The following is a 23,201-nucleotide window of genomic DNA, read 5'->3' on the forward strand; positions in this document are numbered from 1 at the left end:
CTGGTCAGTGAGGTCAAGGGCTTCAGTAGGCCACATACGGTCTGGTTGGTTGGCCGAAGGACTGGCAGTCATTGCCCTGAGATGGCAGGGACTTTTCTCTGCTTGTTCAACCCAAGAGCTGTCTGCATCAGAATCTCTGGAGACTGAAGCTGGGACTTCCTTCCTCCCCAGGGGCCGGCAGGGGCTGCGATTGCTGTAAGAGCAGGTCACGTGACGGGGCTTCCTGTATGCTGCTGCTGCCGGGTGTCCATGGCCCGCACCCCCAAGCTGCCACTGCAGCAATCAGAGTGGCAGCCAGAGGCTCAGTCCATGCCGGGCCCCCTGGACAGTGCTGGCGAGGCTGAGCAAGAGGCCTCGGCGTCTCGACACCTAGGAAAGCGGACTATCACCAGGGTGGACCATGTTGCGCCGTAAGCCCTCCAACGCCAGCGAGAAGGAGCCCACTCAGAAGAAAAAGGTGAGGAGCATCTTTGTGAACTCACTGCGTCCTTCCCTCTGCTCTCTCAACCCACTTCTCCAGGACTCACAGAAGTGGGAAGAGCCAAAGGCCATATGTTGAGTCTGCAGGCGAGGCCCAGTCTCCCAAGGGCAATGGGACAAGGGCCCACAGGTTGCTAGAGTCACAGAAATATAGAAGGGACTCAACATTCTAGAGAAATGGAGGTACCGAATGCACGCTTAGAAGTTTCTAGAGTGGTAGAAATGCAACCCTTTGGTGATAAGATTGAGACCTAAAATGGGTGGGCTAGAATCCTAGACTAGAACTCGAGAATGATAAAATACAGTTCTCAAGCTGAATCCTAAGACTGTACTTAATTAAGTTTCTCTCCCGCCACCGCTTCTGCCTGAGCCCGCTTCTCAGGAGCCATCGCCTTCAAAGGGCGCCACCGCCGGGGCCACCCAGCCCGGAGCCATGATGCTCCCAGGGCGCCTGCACTTTGCCGGAGCCCAAGATCTGCCCACTTGGTTCAGCTCTGATGTAGCTCCCGGGGCCCACAGGAGAGGAGACCCACCTAGAGATCCCACCAACAGGACTTCCAGACTCGGGGAAAGGGCCTCCAGACTTGCAATGGGATGCAGGGGGGGCAGACAGGTTTTTCCCAGGAGGAGAGAAATTATTCGTGCAGCCTGAGAAATGAAGCTGCTGAGATGGGGAGTAGGCGTGAGGGCCGAGGAGGAAAAAAATTCTGTGGGGGGATTTTAAAGGCCAGGAAGAAAAGTAGCTGCCACAGACTAGAAGATTCCTTGACTGGCTCTGCCACAGCTAGTTTTCACTAGTTGGATTTGAGAATTTCTGGATTTGATTCTTTGACTTGATGGTAGGATCCTCCCAGGCAATTAGCAAGTACCTCCCGCATATCCAGCAGGATCCCAGGACCATCCCCAAGCAGGCCTGAACCAGGTCCAAGAGGCCAGGTGTAGCCACAGGCCAAGGTTCGGGGCCTCCAGGCTCTCAAGGTGCCCTTCTCCCCCTGGAGCCCTGCCCAGGTGCCTCTGGGGGAGCCCCTTTGTCAGGGGAGCAGCTCCCAGGCGGGAACGGAACCAGCTGAGAAGCTGAGCCTCGGAGCACCAGGGTGTACATCCTGCTCATCTCAGGACCTGGGGTGGCTGCCACTTCCGGCCGTACTCTCCCCACCCCAGCTGCTTCTCTGAGGCCGCTGTGTAGGTGGGGGGGGGGGGGAGAGACTCGTGATTCTTCACCCAGGCTGGGTGGGCCCTGTCGGAGCCCTGCCCGGCGCTAGCCCCGGCAGACCCCCCATTGGCCACCCCTCCTTGGAGAATGGGCCCACTTCCCCTTGCCCTCAGGCTGATGACGGTGGGAAACAGAGACCGCTCTAGACACGGCTGGGCCCCAAACCACAGGGGAGCTGAGCTGGAAGAAAAAGTCTGAGAAAGAGCTGACGCTCGGCCACTGGGACCCTGAGCCACCTCAGGTGGAGGCGCCCAGAGGCTCACAGAAGCCCGAAGCCCCTTCTTCTTTCCTGCCTCCCATTATCCAGACTCTGTGTTTTGATGGCGGGACCTCTGGGATTTCCCGCAAGCCTCTCCTGGAAGATTCGAGGCCATTGTGGCCCTCTGAGGGCCCTGTCCTCTGGGGGAGCATCATCCAGGCAAGCCCCATGTCACCCCTGCAGAGTCTGGGTCGGCCTCCAGACCCATTCTCCAAACTCCGGCCCTTGAAAGTGCCTTTAGAAAAGCCAACGTTGGAGTTCCCATCATGGCTCAGTGGCTAACGAATCCGACTAGGAGCCATGAGGTTGCGGGTTCGATCCCTGGCCTCACTCACTGGGCTAAGGATCCAGTGTTGCCGTGAGCTGTGGTGTAGGTCGCAGACGCGGCTCGGATCCTGCGTTGCTGTGGCTCTGGCATAGGCCGGCGGCTGCAGCTCCGATTAGACCCCTAGCCTGGGAATCTCCATATGCCACGGGTGCAGGCCTGGAAAAGACAAAAGGCAAAAAAATAAAAAAAAATAAAAGCCCACTTTCCCGAAGGTGGAGGCCCGGAGGCAGGCACTGTGACATGGGCCTGTCCCTTCCCCTCAGAGCCCCAAGGTGACGTGATAGAAGGGAAAAAGCACAAAGGGCAGAGAGGCCTCCCTCTCCTGCCCCGCCTCTCCTCTCGAGCCTGCCGAGCAGAGGGTGTGCAGGGCAGGGGCAGAAAGCAGAGCCGGAATCCCACCAGGCTCCAGCCGTAGGACCTCAGACAGTTCACTGGACAATCCTCACCTCGGAAAAGGGGGCTAGTTCCTGATCTGCCCACCTCAGGAGGGTGTGTGCCTGGGACAATAACTGTGAGCACACTCTGTCGCATGTGTGCCTGTGCCCACGAGGGGTGCCCGGTGAGCCTCCATCCCAGCCCTGAAATGGAAAAAACCAGCCCTAGTGTTCATCGGGGCCAGGCGCCGTGCTGTGCCGTCGCCCATCTCTTAGCTCTTCACGACAACCCTGTGAGGTAGGGGCAGCTGTTACCTTTATTTTGTGCCCGAGGCTCAGGGACGTCAAGCCACTTACCCAAGGTCACAGAGCTAGTAACCTGCAGAGCAGGGATCCAAGCCAAGATTTGTCAGTGTGCAGAGTCTTAGCCCCTTCTCGCTCAACCCTCTTGTCTCCCTGCTGAGCTCAAAAGCACTGGAAGAGTCTGGCGAGCATCAAAGAATCCACCCAGCCCAGATGGCCGTGGCAGGAGTGACTTTCCAGGCAGCAGAGCAGAGTCTGGAACAGGCCCCCCAGGATGGTGGGGTCAGGATGTGGCACCTACTGTGCATCACGAAGGATTGGGGAGACCCTCAGGTTGGGGGCACACCCCTTGGTTGCCTTTTGGAGACTTTCGCCTCCATCAAGGTATCTCTCTGCACTCTCTTAGATATGCCAGGGTGTAGGAAGTGGACAGGGGTTTGTCCTGGGACCTGCCTCCAGTAGGGATGATCCTACCCACCCTCCTGCCCCCACTTTGCAATACATCCCAAACCACCCAGCAGGGGAAATGGAGGGGAATCAAGTGTCCCATGCCAGCGCTCAACTGTCTCCTCCTGCAGTCTCTCCCTGCCCCCTCTTCCACACTCCCAGCACACTTCTTCCCTGGGCTTCCTTCCTACAGCGCACCTCTGCCTGACACCCTCCCGCTAGCATGCACGTCATATTTCCAGTGACTCCTCATTGGCCGCAGGCTAAAGCCATGGCTGGCAAGGGCCTTCGTGGCCTTTTCTGCCCCTCCGCCCACCCCACGCACTGGCATACCCATCATTTCCGTCACCACACTTGGAATATCCCTAACTCTCTCTCGATCGAACACTTCCCAGGAGTTCCCGTCATGGCTCAGTGGTTAACGCATCTCACTAGCATCCATGAGGACGCAGGTTCAATCCCTGGCCTTGATTAGTGGGTTAAGGAGCTGGCATTGCCGTGAACGGTGGTGTAGGTCGCGGATGCGGCTTAGATCCTGTGTGGCTGTGGCTGTGGCATAGGGCAGCAGCTGCAGCTCCAATTCAACCCCTAGCCTGGGAACGTCCATATGCCGTGGGTGCAGCCCTAAAAAGCCAAAAACAAACAAACAAACAAACGGAAATCAACCCTTCCCAGCTCCACCTAGAGAAACCCTGATCCCCCCCCCGCCCCCCGCACAGCCTAGTTTGAATGTGCCTCCTTCTCCACGAAGCCCTCCAGAGCCCTTTTTCCTCCAGGCTCCCACCTACTCTCCTGGGAGCTTTCTCCAAACACCACCTGCAGTCGCCATTGCCCTCAGTCCCCTTCTTCTTTTTTCATGGCAGCACCTATTGCATATGGAAGTTCCCGGGCCAGGGATCGAACCCACACCTCTGCAGCAACCTGAGCCGCTATGATCGGATTCTTAACCCCCTGTGCCACAGCATAAACTCCTCAGTCCCCTTCTATATGAAAGGGTGACTTTGTGAGCTCTGAGCACAGCAAGGAGCACAGGCTTCCAGAGTTATAGACATGGGTTCCAAACCCTGCTCTTCCCTTGGTCAGTTGTGTACCTGCCTAGGATGCTTAATTTCTCCAAGGCTCAGTGTCCCCAGCAGGCATGAGTGGATATAAGACAGGGCTGCAATGAAGCTGAAGTGAGCTGGCATGCACAAAGTGCATGCCGGGCACAGGGAGGTGTTCCACGCCTCATTACTGGATTCCCACGCATGCCCAGGTCAGGGCCCGGAGCCCAGAGGGCGCTCAGTCCGTAACTGGGACACTGAAGGAGCTGAGAGGGTAGCAGCAGAGACAACCTGACAAGCTGAGCTTGCTTAGGAAGCAGGGGAAGAAGATGCCAGTGGGGTCAGTGTGAGGCTCTGAGGAGCCATCAGGGGAGGCTTCCTGCAGGGGGCAGCACCTTTAAAACTGGATTTGAACAACCTTTTAATTGAAGTATAATATCCATACAAAGACGTGCATACATCATAAGCGTAGCACTCAATGAATATCCCTAAAGCGAACATCCCCATGCAGACAGCACCCAGATCAATCAGAGCACTGCCAATAATCCAGAACCTTCCTTCCCTCGTGCCCTCCCCCCACCTGCCAGTCACTACATGTCTCCTTTCCCCAAGAGCAACCACTCTCTTGACTTCGAAGAGCACGGATGCCTTTTGCCGGCTTTTGAACTTTCTAGAAGAGGGACCGAATCATATACTCTGCTGGCGGGTCCCTTCTGCCCAATGGTGTATCTGCGCATGTCCTCCTTTTGTTGGCGTGAGCAGCATGGAGCTCGATGCCATGTGCCATTCCACAAGTCTTTGGATCCACTCCACAGTTGATGAGCATTTGAGTTATTTCCAGTTACATTGGATTCTGAAGGTGGGGAGAGCCTAAGGTTGACAGAGAGAAGAGAGGAATGTTCCAGGTGGGGACCATGCTAGGTTAGAGCCTGGAGATGGGTCAGAGGAATGCCTCCCTGAGAGACTGCTGTGTCGGGTGCTCACCCCTTTCACCCTCAGGACAACCCAGTGAGGTGGGTGCTCTTATCTTCATTTCACCCATGAGGAAAAGAAAGCCCAGAGAAGTTGAGGAATTCACCCGGTTTTACACAGCGGGTCAATGGCAGAACCCAGATGCGAACTCTTGCTGGCCCACGCCAAGTAGAGACTGAGGTTTGGGGAGGTGGAATAGGTCATTGGAGGGCACACATGCCAGAGTCGAACTCAGCAACCTCTGATGCCAGAACAGGAGTTCTTTCCAAGAGGCCCAAATGCTTCCCTTAGACACGAAATGGGGGCCAACGGTGCTACTACTTCCCGCCCAGGAGCTCCAGGAAGCCCTCAGCCACGAGGGAGGCCGGGCAGAAAATCCAAAAAGGCTCAAGAGTTTCCACGCACACCTGGTGCGAGGTGGGGTTCATTTCAGGCTCATAGAAAGGCATTCAGGATATTTGGGGCAGCTTCTGAGTTTAGAGGTGGGTGGGGCCAAAGGCCACCCCGGGCCGGTCCTCACCCTCAGTCACCCAAAGAACGTGTCTGGTCCTTTCCCTGATCTGGGCTGAGGAGCGGCCAGCCAGGCTCGAGACCCAGCACCAGTCCCGTGGACATTTTCAATTGTTTTCTCCCGTTTTGAGCTAAAGCTGGGACAAGCTACGAGGTCCCAGGAGCCAAAGGCGCCCGTCCCAGCCCTCCTGCCAGCAGATTAATGACAGGAAAAGGAAAGAGCTGCAATTAGGGGGCAGCTCGGCAGTGAGTTTACTCTTCCCCAACAAAGCCCACTTCCGGCCCCACGCCTGTCCTCCTGCTGGCTTTCCAGGCTCGCTGGTCCCTGGGGCTTCAGGGGCGACTCTCAGCCTCCTGGTCTCAAGACCAGACTCGGGGTTGGTGGCGGGAAGGCTACAATAGGCCCCATCAGCCTGAAAATAGCAGCCCAGCCTGCCCTCCCTGGGCCCAGGCCAGCCTGGTGCCCACCCTCTCTCTGTTCCCTCTTTTCCAGGCAATAAGAGGAGGAAGTTATCCAGGCAGCTGCATCCTAGCCATACAAGAGCAGGAAATGGATGGAAGGTGGAGGAGAGGAGGGGAAAGCAAGGGAGAAATAGGGGAAAGAATAGTGCGCAGGGAAAAGCAGGGGAGGAGATGCATGGGAACAGGAGTTGTCTCGCCCTGCTTTCCCCTCCCTGCACCCACTCCCCAGCATCGCTGGAAGAGGCTTTCTCCCTGAGGCAGCAGGTGCCTCTCCCGGAGGCCTTCATGGTAGTGGTATCTGCTTGACCTGACCGCTGACCCAGTGTCTGGTCGGCTAGCTGGCTGTGACCTCTGGGAAGGTGTGGCCACTGCCCCTGATTGCTGCCGCCTTGCTTTTGGTCCAGACCCAGCAAGAGAACTAAAGGGCTCCCCTGCGGTCCCCAGGAGCTGGGGCCAAGGACGTGTATGTCGAGGGGGCAAGTGAGACGACTCCTGCCCTGGGGGATTGTCACTGGACCCCCTTCGTAGGAAAGAGGATGTGAAACTTTCAGCTTTGTGTGGGTTTGGGGCTTCAGTTCCTCAAGCCCTTATCGCAGGCGTCTGCAGCCGACCCCCACTCTATCTGTCTGGCCATCTGTGAACCCCGGTTCCTGTGTGTATCTCTGCTCTTGACTGTTGGTCTTGATTCAGGCTCAGCCTCCACTTCTGGTGTCTAAAGTCTGCCCTCCTTACCTGGCCCCGGTTCCTGCTGCTATCTCGCCACGTGCATACATGGACAGTTAAGACAGCTCATTTCCTGAAAATAGGCTCGTCGGCAATGTCGACTGAAAAAGAAAAATGCGTAACCTAAAAGTTGCGAATTATGTGTTATTCTCGGACCAGCTGAGATCTCTAGGCCCAGGAGGCAGCCTGGATTACAGTTGTGGGTTGTTTTTTTTTTGTCTTTGGTCTTTTTAGGGCCACACCCACGGCATGTGGAGGTTCCCAGGTTAGGGGTCAAATCGGAGCTGTAGCTGCCGGCCTACACCAGAGCCACAGCAACGCCAGATCCGAGCCGCGTCTGCGACCTACACCACAGCTCAGGGAAACGCTGAATTCTTAACCCACTGAGCGAGGCCAGGTATTGAAATCATATCCTCATGGTTCCTAGTCGGATTCGTTTCTGCAGCTCCATGACGGGAACTCCTGGATTACTGTTAATGAAAGAAACCAGACATCTCAAGTAAATGAATTGAGCTGCACTTAGAAAAGTGTAAGGGAAGATGCAAGAGTCTGGGGTCTTTGAAATCATTCCTTCAATGGTACCTGAGCTATCTGGGGCCAGTATTCTTTCCCTTCCCAGGTCCCCTCGGGGTGCACCATTGGGGTTGGCTGCAGTGGCTCTCTGCCTCCATCCTGAGTTCCCTCTGGGCTCACCAAAGGGGGCCGGTAGTGGCTGATGGCTTGATGATGGCCTGGCCGCAGCATCCTTTGTTTGCTGATATGGCAGCAGCATCTTTCATTCACAGCACCAACAATAGGTGAGGCCTAAAAGTCTGAAGACTGGTACCCATCTGACAGTAGCCAGCTCATCTCGGTAGTGGCCAAGATTAAAAGCAGAGATAAAGAGAAAATGGCAGTTTTCTTTTACTAGACTAGCCCCCATCATTTGTGTCCCACATCTGTGGGCACCTTTTCTGAAGAACCCTCTACTGTGGCTTTCCAGAAAGCCTAATGCCAGGTCTTACTGGGCCAAGGGGGGTGGGCGGGGAGGGGAGGATTGCCTTCCTTTTCTTAGGACACTGAGGCATCAGGCTGGAGGCCCCCGACGTGTTCGACGTGTTCGTCACCATTACTGTCCCAGGAAATCATGCTTGGGGAAGACTCAGAACCTGGAGGCCAGGCTGTGGGAGGGCTTGCTCTGTTGTATAGAGGAGACACGGTTGGCGTAGCCTGAAGTTTATCTCTAATAGGAGAGAGGTGTTTGCTCAAACTCTCTTTGTCTTTCGCTACAGGGTTTCAAGGCCCAAACTTCAGGTACTGGTGGAAATGTGGGCTTAGTCTAAGGCCTGCCTGGGGTTGAGTCTCCTGAGGTGAGGAGCTAGCTCTGGGGCCAGCATCAGGGGCTGCTCGCAGCTAAAGAACAGGATGAAGCCAGGTAGCTAGAAGGAGGTCTTGCAGCTTGCCCTCCTCCGCCCTGGGCTTTCAGGCCGAGGTGTTGGGAGCAGGAACAGCTCTTGGCTCCTTGCTCGGCCGCCATTTTTTTTAGCACCACTGATGGCAACACCTCTGCTTCTTCCAGCTCTCACTTCAGCGCTCCAGCAGCTTCAAGGATTTTGCCAAATCCAAACCCAGCTCCCCTGTGGTGAGCGAGAAGGAATTTAATCTGGATGATAATGTGAGTGTCAGAGCCTCCTTGGGGGACCTGGCAGCCAGCCCTGGGTGGGGTGCGGTGGGGAGGGCCGGAGGGGTCCGGCAGGCAGCCAGCCCTGGGTGGGGGAGTGGCGGAGGGACAGAGGATAGGAAAGAGCATTTTAGGATTGTTGAGGCAAAGCCTTTTTAAATACAATAGGCCCCTCTCTGCCAGCCCCCAAAATTCTGGGCCCTAGGACTTCACCTGCATTCTTTTCGGTTGCAAATTGTCAATTTAAATACAAATGAACAGAGCGGAGGCCATGACTTGGGCTTCGGTGGCGCATCTGGGGCTAAGAGGGGACAGGATGGGAAGTTCTCCTTCCCGCGCTTCCAGCCCCGGCCGGGACCCAAAGGCCTCCTCCTGTCCCCAAGTCCTGGACCCAGACATGGTCACCAGGCTTCCTGGATCTCCACCTCTATTGTCACAGATTCCAGAAGATGACTCAGGTGTCCCTACTCCAGAGGATGCTGGGAAGAGTGGCAAAAAGCTGGGGAAGAAGTGGAGGGCCGTGATTTCCCGAACCATGAACAGGAAGATGGGCAAGATGGTGGTGAAGGCCCTGTCGGAGGAGATGGTAAGGCCGGAGACCCAGGGGGCGGAGGGGGCGGTGGGTGGGTGGGGACGAGGAGGACAGGCACTGCCCTGGCAGGGTGAGAGCATGGCCTCCGTGACAGACACGGCTCAGGTATGATCCCTGAAAGCCTGACCCAACACAAGCAGAAATTTCACCTTCGGCAGGGAGCTCATTCAGCCGAGGACCCAGCAGGAAGCAGTGGGGTCTGAGGAGGGTTAAAAGTCTGGGTAAGAGAAGCTTTGTGGGCAGGCAGGCCTGAGGAGATGAGATCGACAAAGGCAAGTTCACCCACCTCAGAGTTTTGCTTGGAATTAGTCCATAGGTTTGGGAAGGCCTGACTCAAAGAGAAGCGCTATGAAAGAAAATCCAGAAGGCCGGCTGCAGCCCAGGGAGGGAAGGCACAACGACAGCTGTAGGGCAGGCACATCCAAGTAGCTAAAGTCACACACTGAGTCAGTCTGGTGTGCTTGTGGCTGGCAGAGGAGGCACCCTGGCAGCAGTGGGCTGGAGCGGCGCCTGCTGACTGGCTCCTGCCAGCTCAGGACCGTGCTTGGTCTAAGTTTCAGGAATTTTGTGAGCCAGCTGTAAGACACAACCATTATTTTTTTGTTGTTGTTGTTGTTGTTGCTATTTCTTGGAAATTATTTAATTTTTTTTAATTTTCTTTGTCTTTTTGCTATTTCTTTGGGCCGCTCCCGCGGCATATGGAGATCCCCAGGCTAGGGGTTGAATCGGAGCTGTAGCCACCGGCCTACGCCAGATCCACAGCAACGCGGGATCCGAGCCGCGTCTGCAACCTACACCACAGCTCACGGCAATGCCGGGTCCTTAACCCACTGAGCAAGGGCAGGGATCGAACCCGCAACCTCATGGTTCCTAGTCGGATTCGTTAACCACTGCGCCACGACGGGAACTCACAACCATTATTGAGAATAATGTTTCCTGGAGTTCCCTCATGGCCCAGCGGTTACAGGATCCAGCGTTGTCACCGCCGTGGCTCGGATCACTACTGTGGCGTGGGTTTAATCCCTGGCCTGGGGACTTGCATGTGCTGCAGGCGCAGCCAAAGGAAAAAAGCGAACTTATTCAAATTTAGAATTAAATCAATTGTATTCAAAATAAAAAGACTATAAAGTCAGCCTTCAAAAGTCTTCATTTCTGGGAGTTCCTGTCATGGTGCAGTGGAAATGAATCCGACTATAGTATCCATGACGTTGCGGGTTCGATCCCTGGCCTTGCCCATTGGGTTAAGGATCCGGTGTTGCCATGAGCTGTGGTATAGGTCACAGATGTGGCTTGGATCGGGCGTGGCTGTGGTGTAGGCTGGCAGCTGCAGTTCTCATTCGACCCCTAGCCTGGGAACATCCATATGCCACAGGTGCAGACATAAAAAGCAACAAACAAAAACCTCTTCATTTCCTTTTTTTTTTTTTTTTTTGGTCTTTTTGCCTTTTCTAGGGCCTTGACTGCTGCATATGGAGGTTCCCAGGCTAGGGGTCGAATCGGAGGTACAGCCGCCGGCCTACGACACAGCCACAGCCACAGCAACGCAGCATCTTCGACCCACACCACAGCTCACGGCAACGGCAGATCCTTAACCCACTGAGCAAGGGCCGGGATCGAACCTGCAACCTCATGGTTCCTAGTCGGATTCGTTAACCACTGCGCCATGACGAAACTCCTTCATTTCCTAATTGTTGTACTACCTTTCCCAGTTCTCAGTGCCCTTGAGGTTACTGGCATCTACAGTCTGTGATGCTGCTCTTTCAGTGACCTCACAGAGGTAGTTCACCATTGACCATGGTGGGGGCAGGGGCAGAGTATTTATTACACAGGCATTGGCAACTACTACAAATCGGGGCTTTTATTCCCAATGAGCTAGTTGTGAAAGAGTTCCCACAGCACGGAGGTGTAGTGAGAGAAAAGCGAGGCTGACTTGGCTGTGGGCTCCCGCCTGGCCCTAGTTCTCATCTGTAAACTTGGGAAAGTCGAGCGCATATCCTCGAGTGAGGATTAAACGAAATCCTTTGCCTGGCACATAGGAATACAGTCCAAATAATGACTCCAGGGCCACGATCTGCCTGACGCGGCCTGGGTAATGGCTCTGAGTCCAAAATGGCACCGAGGCCTTTTCTGAGTGTACATTGGCATTGCAAGCCGATGAAGCACGTTCACAGGGCGCCCCAGTCGAGCCTCATTCCCTGACGAAGGTAGAGCAAGGATGGTCAGTTCCACTTTACAGAAGAGGAAACCAGGGCCCGGAGGGTGCCATGCAGCCCACGAGCTGGCAGAGCTTGAGTCAGGCCCATTTCCTCTGCACGCGGGGCTGCCCCGTGTGCACCCCAGCTGTGAGGCTGCTCAGGGCTTCCTGCCTCCTCTTGCACACAGGGAGACACTCTGGAGGAGGGCTCGGCCTCCCCGACGTCTCCAGACTGCAGCCTGGACAGCCCTGGCCCTGAGAAGATGGCGCTGGCCTTTTCCGAGCAGGAGGAGCGGGAGCTCCCAGCACTCAGCCGCCAGGCATCCACGGGTGAGTAGGGGAGGTGGCGGGGGAAACACCTGCTGAGTCTGGAGAAAAGGACCTTTACCGTTTGCCCACTGGGCCCTTTCCCAGCCCTCTTCACGATAAGTCCCCACCACAGTCTCATGGGGCTGATACTATTATTATTCCCATTTGATTGATGTGAAAATGGAGGCTCGAGGAGGTTAAGTGACTGGCCCAAGGTGACTCAGTCTTGAACTTAGGTCTGTGCCAGAGGAGCCTCCACTTGCTGCAGGGACCCAAGGGCACAGGAAGAAGGCCATGGTCCTCACGAGCCAGCCCACCCCCACCCTTCCAAGGGGAGCTAGAGGCTGTGGCCCCCTGCGCCTCAGACATCCAGGCCGGGGGTTGGGGAGAGGGCTTCCCGCTGTGAAGACTCTGCCTCATGGACACCAGCCCTTGGTTTGCTGGGCTCGCGGCCCCACTTGGCATCTTCTAGATGTCCGTGGGGCTGGACAGGAGCTCCCAGCAGCCCTGCCTGCAGGAGGGGCTTTGGGCCCTGAGCTGCAGCCCCGCAGAGGCACTGCCTTTCTCTCCCATCAGGCTAGTTCCAAGTTCTCTGATGTTTCCCTGGCTCCAAAGACATCTCCCTGCCGCGACTGAAAGCCACTTAGGCCTGCTGTCACCCTGCCCTGCCCAGACAGAAAGAATCTTAAGTTTCCATGTGATACTAACTAGACGCTGAGTCTTTACTAAGTAGAGAAAGTAAAATAGTGATGCAAAGTGTGGCTTCCCGGGTGAAAGGTGGCTTCCAGGAGCACTGGAGTGGGAGTCAGGAGCCTGGAGTCTCATAGACCCAGTGCTGTGAATAATAAGCTGAGAGGCTTGTCTGGCCTCAGTTTTCCTCATCTGCTGTTCATTGGGGTGTTGGCCCAGTTGGTCTCTGGAGACCCTCCCAATTTGCCCAGTTTCAGCCATGTCTCTTACGGTCAACTATTTTCCTTTCAGGAGCCCAGAGGGGAAGCTGTGCTCCTGAGGGTGGCTGAGGGGTTGCAGTGGGAGACGAACCGAAGCCCAGCTTTCTTCCCCAACACGTATCCTTGGGGTTTTCTAGCCAGAGCCCCCCTCCCCCCAAGGCACCTGCTGGGCATTGCCCCAGCTGTCCTGGGACATAGGTGACCTTTCTCCCCGCACTCTTTCCCGCAGGCAGTGAGCTTTGCAGCCCCAGCCCGGGCTCCGGCAGCTTCGGGGAGGACCCGCCTGCCCCCCAGTACACAGGGCCCTTCTGTGGCCGGGCACGAGTTCACACCGACTTCACTCCCAGCCCCTATGACCACGACTCACTGAAACTGCAGGTAAGGTGGGCACCCAGGCCCCCTGCTGAGCCAAGGCAGGACAGGGCCAGCAGAGGCCAAGGGGCTACCTCCTCACCCCTGCTCCGTTCTGCTCTCTCCCCCCACAGAAAGGGGACGTGATCCAGATCGTTGAAAAGCCGCCCGTGGGGACGTGGCTGGGCCTGCTCAATGGCAGGCTGGGCTCTTTCAAGTTCATCTACGTGGATGTGCTGCCCGAGGAGGCCGCGGGTCCTGCCCGCCCCAGCCGCCGACAGAGCAAGGGCAAGAGGCCCAAGCCCAAGACTCTGCACGAGCTGCTGGAGCGCATTGGCCTCGAGGTTGGAGGCGGGACCTGCGCTGGTGTCTAGGAGCCAAGGGATGGGGGCCAGGGCAAGTCAGCTCCGTGGCGAGAAGAGGGGGTTCTAGGTGGGGGTGGCTTGTAAGTGGCCACGCTGGTGGCCTGTCCCTGCCCACAGGAGCACACGTCCACCCTGCTGCTCAATGGCTACCAGACGCTGGAGGACTTCAAAGAGCTGCGGGAAACACACCTCAATGAGCTGAACATCATGGACCCGCAGCATCGGGCCAAGCTGCTTACGGCCGCTGAGCTGCTGCTGGACTACGACAGTGAGTGGGAGTGGGCTGGGGAGCAGGGAGGCCTGCCCTGGTCCCGGCCCCTGAGCACGCTCTGCCCCGGTGGCCTTCTGCGGTGGGCAGGCGCTTTCCAGACCTGAATTCCAGTCTCTTGGGCAGAGCTAGTGGGCTTGGAGAAGGGGTTTTAGGAATGATGGGGCTCCAGTCCTTCTGGGTTCAAAGGGTAGATTTAGGACCAGAGGATATAAAGCATAGGCTTGCGCTCTCAACAGTGGGTAATAACAGAGCCAGGATGCAAGAGCAGATTTCCTGGCTGCTAGCTCAGTGCTGAAGTTTGAGCTCCTGGGTCGAGGAGCTGGCCAGCAAACCTGCCTGCATCTAAGCCAGAAGGGATGAGAAGGGGCAGGGGTGGTGGTGGGTGCCCAGAGGGAGACACGGCCTCCAGTGGCCTTCCCAGGGTCCCTTCACCCACACGGGGTCCTCAGGTCTTCTGAAAGCTTCTTCCCAGCGAAGGCCCAAGCCCTCTGCATTCCTCTCCCTCCCTGGCAGCTGGCAGTGAGGAAGCGGAAGAGGGTGCCGAGAGCAGCCAGGAGCCAGTGGCACACACGGTGTCGGAGCCCAAGGTGGACATCCCTCGCGACTCCGGCTGCTTCGAGGGCTCCGAGAGTGGGCGCGACGAGGCGGAGCTGGCGAGCGCCGAAGAGCAGCTGCACAGCCTCTCCCTGGCCGGGTCGCCTTGAGGCCGCAGTGGCTCAGGCCGAGGCCAGGCAGGCATCCTGCGCGGATGGGCCCGGCCTCCCAGTGTCCCCAGGCCAGAGGACTGTCACTGAGCCGGCTCATTTCCCCCAGGGGTCCCCTGGGCCATAGAGGCCGGCCGGGCCCTATAAGGTGTGGCTGGAGTACATGCTGAGCCACCAAGGCACATCGTCTGCCCGACCACCTCCATCCGCCAGCTACTGACAGCACAGCCCTTCCAGTTGCATCTGCAGCAAGGAGGGGCACCAAAGGGCCACCGGGCCCCTGTCCCTCACCACCAAGGCCTCCAAACCCTCCTCACCTGCACACCACCTTCCCTTCTCACTGCTTCTGAAAAGGGGGCCAAAGTCAGTGGTTCAGGTCAACACCCGAGCAAAGTCTGGCCACTGAAAAGGACTCTTCTCTGAACACGGGGAGAATCCAGATCTTCCTCAATAAGGTTTGAAGAAAGCCACATGTACCTTTTCTACTTACCTTCACCTTAACTTTTTTTTTTATATAGGTTTAGCCACTAAATCACTGTCACTTGAACACAGAGTGCCTTCCTCAATCTGGGTCAAGGACTGGTCAGGATAAGAATGAATAGTCAGGATAAGAATGGCTGGTTGCTGAGGGCCTTGCCAACTCTGACATTCTGTGACATTAAATGTCTGCTGTCCTGTTACCTGCAGCCCAGGACACCAGTGGGTTTCACTGAGGGGGCTGGAGAGGCCTCGGCTCCTCCTGCTTATCCTCTGCATACTTCTGCGAGTGACTCAGGCCAAGCTGCAACTCCCCCAAGCTTAAAACAATGCCCATACCTCAGACAATGCACCCCCACCTTCCACTCCCAGCTCATCAATGACGTTTCCCCCAAGGCTGGTGGCAGATGGCCAGATCTGGCTTCCAAGGATAGATTGGCCCCTCGGAAGCTGAATGCAGGTCCAGGCCGGGACAGCACAAAGCTTGACGTTGGGGAGTCTACTACTCCGCCTTTGCTCTGCAACAGGTTTTGATGTATCTTGAACTTCAGAAGGGGAGGGAGAGCGTTGGTAGGGGCCTCCCTTGACCCCAGTACCAAATCTGTACCCTCAATTCCGAGAGTAACCCTTGTGCCCACCTCTTGGATTGGCTGCCTAGTGTGGACACACTTCTGGACCTACTACCAGGAATTCTGGTAGAAGGTATCCTGGGGGAATGTTTGGGGTGTAAATACAACGGGGTGTGGGGAGACGGGTTAGTAGCAATAAAGGGTAGAACTAAATGACTGTTGTCTGCTTGTTGTTCCTGTGGGGCGGGGGATGGAAGACCAGCTTGGCAAAACGACCTCCACTGCCCTTTCAGAGCCATCCAGCCCTTGACTGAAGATGCTCTAGTGCCCTTGACACTGCTGACCAATAACCAGCCCTCCTCAGAGCTTAGGCTTCCGGGGCTTAAGCTGGGGTCTGACTGGGGAGTAGCTATTTCCCACTTCCCAGAACTATTCACTTAACGAGTGCCTTGCCTACCGCCCCAGGGAGGAAAGGGCTGTCCAGAGTCCAAGAGGGGGAGATATGCAGTGAGCAAGGCCTTCCCTCTGAGGCCACCTCACCCCGGGCCCCACTGTGTACCCACTGAAGCCACATCATCTTCTGGGCGGTGGGTGGAGACGAGGGCCCCTGGCTTCCTTTGTTTCTCCCGTATTAACCACATTAGGGAAGGCAAACTGGAGTGCAAGCTGCTGGCAGGGTAAAGACAAGGCCACTCTACTTCTAGGCTTTATTCTCAGCTGCCCTCACCCCACTTTCCTTAGGGGCTGCGGGCGTCAGGAAACTGCAGCATTATCCTCACCAAAGAAACCAGGAGGAGCCCAAATGGCTTCACCGCCCTAACGGTACTGAATACTTGCTGTTGAATCCTAAGCACGGAAATGTGCTGGGCCCCATGGGCTTCGCCTGTATCTCCCCTATGATCCTCCTGCTCCCCCACCCCTCGCCAGGTAGGTCCTGTCATCTTCCCTATTCACAGGGGAAACAGGTTCAGACAGATTGAAGATGTTGAGTGGGAAGCCCGAAAGCTTTCAGCCAGCCGCCCCAGAGAGCAATCCATCCCTCTGTGATGTGCCTCTGACACCCTCTGACCCGGCCATTCCTTTCCTAGGATGCCAGCCACACACATAGTTCCCACTGTGGCTCAGCAGGTTAAAGATCCAACATGGTGTCCGTGAGCATGCAGGTTCGAATCCCTGGCCTCTGGCTCAGTGGGTTAAGGATCCAGCATTGCTGCGAGCTGCGGATGCGGCTCAGATCCGGCGTTGCTATGGCTGTGGCCGGCAGCTGAAGCTCCAATTCAACCCCTAGCCTGGGAACTTCCATATGCCACAGTGCGGCTGTAAAAAGAAAAAAAAAAAGCTACATAGATATATGGACAAAGATATTCAGGACAGCTTTGTGTAAGAAATTGGAAACAATGCAAATGGGGAATTAGATACATTATGGTTTATTCACACTATATCATTAAACAAGATGTTGCAGAGAAATATTTAATGACACGGGGAAAATCTTTATGACTCTTTATTGTTTAACTTGAAAATTTAAAATTATACAAATAATGTACAAACATTCTTACTATAAAAGAAGTCCATGCTCTGTCATGGGAGAAAAGAGAGTAATAAACTTTATCTATAGGGTGATTCCATTCTTATTTCAGAAAAGGAAAACATACACAATTTCAATTAAAGACCAGAGTTCCCGTTGTGGCTCAGCGGAAATGAATCTGACTAGCATCCATGAGGACTCAGGTTCCATCCCTGGCCTCACTCAGTGGGTTAAAGATCCAGCGTTGCTGTGAGCTGTGGTGTAGGGCAAAGACATGGCTTGGATCTGATGCTGCTGAGGCTCTGGCGTAGGCCGGCAGCTACAGCTCCGATTGGACCCCTAGCCTGGGAACCGCCATATGCCGCGGGTGCGGCCCTAAAAAGAGACAAAAGACAAAAAAAATTTTTTTAAAAATTAAAGACCAAAAAGATCTGCACCAAATGGTTACCAGTGGTGATCTTGTGTGAGGGGGTGTGTGGGATTGGGGGAGTGAGGGAGAGAAATGTTCATTTAATATGTTCTTATTTGAATTACAAAAGTATTTTGGGGGGCCATGCCCAAGGCATGTAGAAGTTCCTGGTCCAGGGATTGAACCTACGCCACAGCTGCGACCAGAGCCACTGACAAGGCCAGATCCCTAACCCACTGTACCACAAGAGAACTCCAAAAGTATTATTTTTATATCTATGAAAAGGAACACTTAATTTTTGAAAACAATGAAATTAACTAAATAAACAAACAGACCTAAGCCTCCAATTTAAGGTAGCAGCAAAGTCATTATCCTGCTGCCTTTTGATACAGGCTTCTGGAAAGAGAGAGAGTGGGGGTAAGTAAGACTCAAAGCGCTTAAAATCCATACACCCCAAGGGGAGCCTATCAGAGGAGACGCCTACATCTTTTAACCCCCAGAGTAATACCTATTAGCTCCAAGCTGGGAAAAGGAAAGTAGAAGAATAAGAGGAATGACTGAGAAAATGATGTTTTGAAATCCTCCCCTGCTCTGGGGAGGGGAACAGGGGACATCTCAGACTTACGGAGCTTCAGTTTGGCCAGTGGGCTGAATACAGGTAGAAAGCAGGTAGTTGTGTAAGGGCTCCAGTGATCACCGGGTTTTGGGAGGGGCTGGTGAGGAAGCGCAATGAGGAAATGTAGACCATAGGCCAGATCCTGAGAGCAAGAGAGGCAGTGCCTCTGCGGGTCTGCAGCTCAGGGCCCAAAGCCCCTCCTGCAGGCAGGGCTGCTGGGAGCTCCTGTCCAGCCCCACGGACATCTAGAAGATGCCAAGTGGGGCCAAGAGCCCAGCAAACCAAGGGCTGGTGTCCATGAGGCAGAGTCTTCACAGCGGGAAGCCCTCTCCCCGACCCCCGGCCTGGGTGTCCGAGGCGCAGGGGGCCACAGCCTCTAGCTCCCCTTGGAAGGGTGGGGGGTGGGCTGGCTCATGAGGACCATGGCCTTCTTCCTGTGCCCTTGGGTCCCTGCAGCAAGTGGAGGCTCCTTTAGGGCAGACAAGGCCTAGCGGTTAGTAGCTCTGGCCAACATGAATTCAAGTCTTGGCTCTGTCACCCACTAGCTGGGTCACCTTGGACAAGCCACTTAACCTCCTTGAGCCTCACTGTCCACATCAGTACAGTGGAGCCTCACGGGATTGTTACACAGATTGAATGAACTAGCGTATGTATGTAAAAGCGTACTGTCGAGCACAAAATCCATGCTCAATGAGTGATAACGTGTCACTGTCCTGCTACCTCCATTTCACTCCTTTCAAGGCCCATCTCACCTTGGACCCCTAGGTAGTGTAGTGACCCAGAGCAAAGGCTTTGGAGTTAAGCTACAGTGTCTTCCGATCCTGGTTCCACCAATCACTAGTTACGTAATTTCAGGTAATTATATTCCTGTACACTTCTTTTCTATAAAATAAGAATAATGGTTTATATGGCAATACATAAATATATCAAGTCAATACATCGCATACCTTAAATGTACACAATGATGTATATTAATTATATCTCGATTTTAAAATAATTTAAGGAGTTCCCGTTGTGGCACAGCAGAAATGAATCCGACTAGGAACCATGAGGTTGCGGGTTCGATCCCTGGCCTCGCTCAGTGGGTTAAGGATCTGGCGTTGCCGTGAGCTGTGGTATAAGCTGCAGACGTGGCTTAGATTCCATGTTGTTATGGCTGTGGCGTAGGCTGGTAGCTGGAGCTCCGATGCAACCCCTAGCCTGGGAACCTCCATATGCTACAGGTGCAGCCCTAAAATGCAAAATTAATTAATTAAAAATTAACACCAAGAAAAGAAGAATGAGCTAATAATACCTACCTCTTGGGGTTGTCAGAAAAATTAACGAGATAGTGTATAAAGTTCTCAGCACATAGTAACAATAAATGGTGGGGTTCTTTGACCTTTTCTGTAACCTCCAAGGTGTCGAGCTCAAGAACAGGCACAAAGGCCGAGTTGACATGTGCTTGTCTGCAGACTAACTGCTGTAGCCCAGAGACAAGCTCTATCGAAGCTCCCAGAGGGTGCTGGGATTCAAGGGTATAGGGTGCCAGCTCTGGTGTCCAGAGAGGCTGGTCATGGGGAGAAAGTCCCCCTGAGATGCCTGGGGCAGCCCTGGCTCTGGCGAGCCCACAGCACGATGGTCAGCCCTGGATAGCAGGCTTATTTTAGGCACCTCCCTTGGACATCCTGGGCTGCGAGAAGGAAGGGGATAAAGGCCAGACACAATAAGAGAGAGTCTAGCCAGCTCCTCAGTAGTTCAGCCCATCAGGGGAAGCAGCTGGGGGTATCAGCACATTCCAGCTAAACCATCTCCCCTCTCACTCGCTGCCTCTGTTTCTCACGACAATACCTTGGACCTCCCCAGGTAGGTCCTGATCAGCTCCCCCACACCCCCACAACAAAGGCTCTCGCCTCCACAAATTCGCTCGCCTGCCACCATCCAAACCCTAGAGCAACGTGGTCTGACACAGGCCCCAGCCACTGCTTCTGACTCTCTCTCTCTCTCTCTCTCTCTTTTTTTTTTTTTTTTTTTGTCTTTTTCGGGCTGCACCTGCGACATATGGAAGTTCCCGGGCTAGGGGTTAATTGGAGCTACAGCTGTCAACCTACACCACAGCCACAGCAACGTGGGATCCAAGCTACATCTGTGACCTACACCGCAGCTCATGGCAATGCCAGATCCTTAACCCACTGGGCGAGGCCAGGGATGGAACCCACATCCTCCTGGACACGACGTCAGGTTCTTAACCCACTGAGCCACAACAGGAACTCCCCTGACTCTCTCCTAGAAACCCCGCCCAAGTTTTTCCCAGAAGAGGAAGCCACACTGAGGCCATTAGAGATCAAGAGCATTAAAACAAAAGCTAAAAGAGGTCTGCAAAGGGCAGAAAAGGGCAGTGATCACGGTAGTCTCCGTAGTCTCGGTGAGGTCCAGCACCTTCCTGCCTCCCGAGTCAGGAAATTCAGGATGAGGTATGAAGTTTCCCAGCTGGGGAAAAGAAGTGGCTCCCCCACCACACCTTCACAATAGCAGCTACCTTAGCTTCTCACACAACGCCGCCGGCCACACTAAGTATTATTCAGGCCACAACACAATCAAGTGGGAAGGAACTGCCTCCCCTCTAGACCCAGCCAACCCTCCTCCTCCAGGAAGGCCCTAAATAAACGGAATTCTATAGCACTTGATATGTAGGCTTCACCTTTTCCTATAATTTCACAGTTACCAATATAGCATTTGTATACTCCTGCCTCTGGGACCTGCCAGGGAGAGCGTCAGAAAGAGCCTGGGGCCACGGCCCTCACAAAGGGACAGGCAATTTGACTGTGGGAACCCGGGGAGGCAACTTCCTGACTTTCTGTGCTGAAGAAACCTCACCGTCAGTTCAACCTAAGTGCAGGGGTCTGGAGGGAGACCTAAGAGATTTAAGTTTAAAACACAAACCCAATAACCACCCCCATAGCAGCCTGACCATATATAGTCTGGCTAACATTGAGAAAATGCCTCAAATGGAGAGATCGTTGGTAAAATTCATCCAAAACGGCCAAAAAAAAAAATCCTAGAATCACTGTTGTTTCTCAACTCACAAGAGAATGGGGTCTGCAATGCAATTTCTCCTAAAGTCAATCCTAGTGCACGATCGAGTTTTCTACATATATTCACTGAACGTTAAATAAAGGAAAGGCTCATTTCATCAAGTGACACTTGGAATTGTTTAACCCCCATTTTCTGTCTATTCCTGCTTGACTGAGAGGCAATGGGTTATGCCAGAGACCCCTCTGGACTGGGAGTGAGGACATCTGGATTTTGGTCTCAGCTCTACCAGTAGCTGTCCCTGTGACCTTAACTAAGTCACAGTACTTAGTTTTTTTTTGGTGAGAGAGAGAGCGCGCACAGCAACACAGACCACGTGATTAAAGTTTGCCTTTCAGGGATGTCACTGACAGAGCCCAGGTTTTATTTATTTATTTATTTATCAGAGCCCAGGCACAAAACTATAAGCCACCTAGCCAAGGTGGAACAGTCAGATAGCTGAAGCTGGGCAGTGGCTGGCAGAAAAGGCAGTGGAAGGAGGGCTTGAAGAAAGCGAAGGGAGGCATTCCCATTGTGGCGCAGCATTAAACAATCCAACTAGTATCCACGAGGACACAGGTTCAATCCCTGGCCTCACTCAGTGGGTTAAGGATCCGGCGCTGCCGTGAGCTGTGGTGTAGGTCACAGATGTGGCTCAGATCCTGTGTTGCTGTGGCTGTGGTGTAGGCTGGCAGCAGTAGCTCTGACTCGACCCCTAGTCTGGGAAGCTCCATATGCTGCGGGTGCCGCCCTGAAAAACAAAGGAAAAAAAAAAAAAAAAAAAGAAAGAAAGCGAAGGGACATGGAACGTTGGGGAGGTAATTCTACACCGTGCTCCAGAGTTGTAAAACCACTTTTAAATCAAGGCCCCTCACTTCCTGGCCCATGCTGGATGGTGAGCTCCAGGCTTTCATTTATTAAGTGAGTAGAAAACCCCCTAACGCCAGAAGAATGATAAACCACGGACTTGGCTAGCCAATTCACAGAATACAAATGGCAAGAAACATAAGGCAGCCGGGAGGTGTGGAAAATGTTTAACCTCCTTATTAACAGAAGAAATAGAAATTAAGAAATGAAGACACCAAGATACCAGTTTACAGCTAACCATCACATGACCAAGTGTTTAAATGAGGCTCATTGAGGGAGGTTCTCTGCTACAAAGCTGGTAGAACAAACTGGGTCAGCCTTTCCGTAAAGCAATTGGGCCATATTTATCAAGAGCCTTTAAAAGAGCACTCATTCCCTTTGACTCAGTAATTCCACCGCCAGGAATCTATCCTAAGAAAATAATCACAGATATAACCATACATAAGGAAGTTCATCACAGCAATATTTCTATTAATGAAAAATTGGAGGCGCTTCCCTGTGGCACAGTCGGTTACCAATCCAGTCTCCATGGCATTGCCGGTTTGATACTCAGCCCACTGTGGGTTAAGGATCCAGCATTGCTGCAGCTGTGGCATAGGTCACAGATACAGCTAGGATTTGATCCCTGGCCCAGAAACTTCCATATGCTACAGGTGCAGCCGAAAAAAGAAAAAGAAAAAGCAAAACAAAAACAAAACCCCAAAAGCTGGAGATTTCTAAATGTCTGACAATAGGGGAAAGGTAATGTACATACTAAGGAGTCATTAAGAAGCATTTTCAGGAGTTCCTATGGTGTCTCAGCAGTAACGAACCTGACTAGTATCTACAAGGACTCGGGTTCGACCCCTGGCCTCAATCACTGAGTTAAGGATCCGGCGTCGCCGTGAACAGTGGTGCAGGTCTCAGATGCAGCTTGGATCTGGCGTTGCTGTGGCTGTGGTATAGGCCAGCAGCTACGACTCCGATTCGATCCCTAGCCTGGGAACTTCCATATGCCACGGGTGTGGCCCTAAAAAAAAGACAAGAAAAAAAGAAGCGTTTTCAAATAATTTCTAATGACATGGAAAATGTTAAATAAAAAAGCGGGATTATAAAACCATATTTACAGTTGAATTCTAGTTAGCTTCAAATATATGTATGCACAGAAATATACCAAAACATTAACAGTGATTATTGT

The 23,201-nt window shown here is 53.9% G+C and overlaps 1 protein-coding gene across 1 annotated transcript; it reads left to right on the forward strand.

The window, feature by feature from the left end:
- SASH3 (SAM and SH3 domain containing 3) lies at positions 187–15,770 on the forward strand. The gene is made up of 8 exons (XM_003135376.5): positions 187–457; positions 8,673–8,768; positions 9,214–9,360; positions 11,749–11,890; positions 13,049–13,197; positions 13,305–13,514; positions 13,653–13,803; positions 14,320–15,770. Exons 1-8 carry the CDS (start codon positions 401–403, stop codon positions 14,508–14,510), a joined length of 1,143 nt encoding a protein of 380 aa, XP_003135424.2. The 5' UTR covers positions 187–400; the 3' UTR covers positions 14,511–15,770.

This window comes from Sus scrofa, chromosome X, assembly GCF_000003025.6.
Source record: "Sus scrofa isolate TJ Tabasco breed Duroc chromosome X, Sscrofa11.1, whole genome shotgun sequence".
NCBI classification, from domain to species: Eukaryota; Metazoa; Chordata; class Mammalia; order Artiodactyla; family Suidae; genus Sus; species Sus scrofa.

Bases quoted from the DNA above. Each gene is read 5' to 3' on its own strand.
- SASH3 (XM_003135376.5), top strand. From the start codon at position 401: ATGTTGCGCCGTAAGCCCTCCAACGCCAGCGAGAAGGAGCCCACTCAG. The intron at 8,769-9,213 runs GTGAGTGTCAGA...CTATTGTCACAG, and splicing joins AATTTAATCTGGATGATAAT to ATTCCAGAAGATGACTCAGG. The intron at 9,361-11,748 runs GTAAGGCCGGAG...TCTTGCACACAG, and splicing joins AGGCCCTGTCGGAGGAGATG to GGAGACACTCTGGAGGAGGG.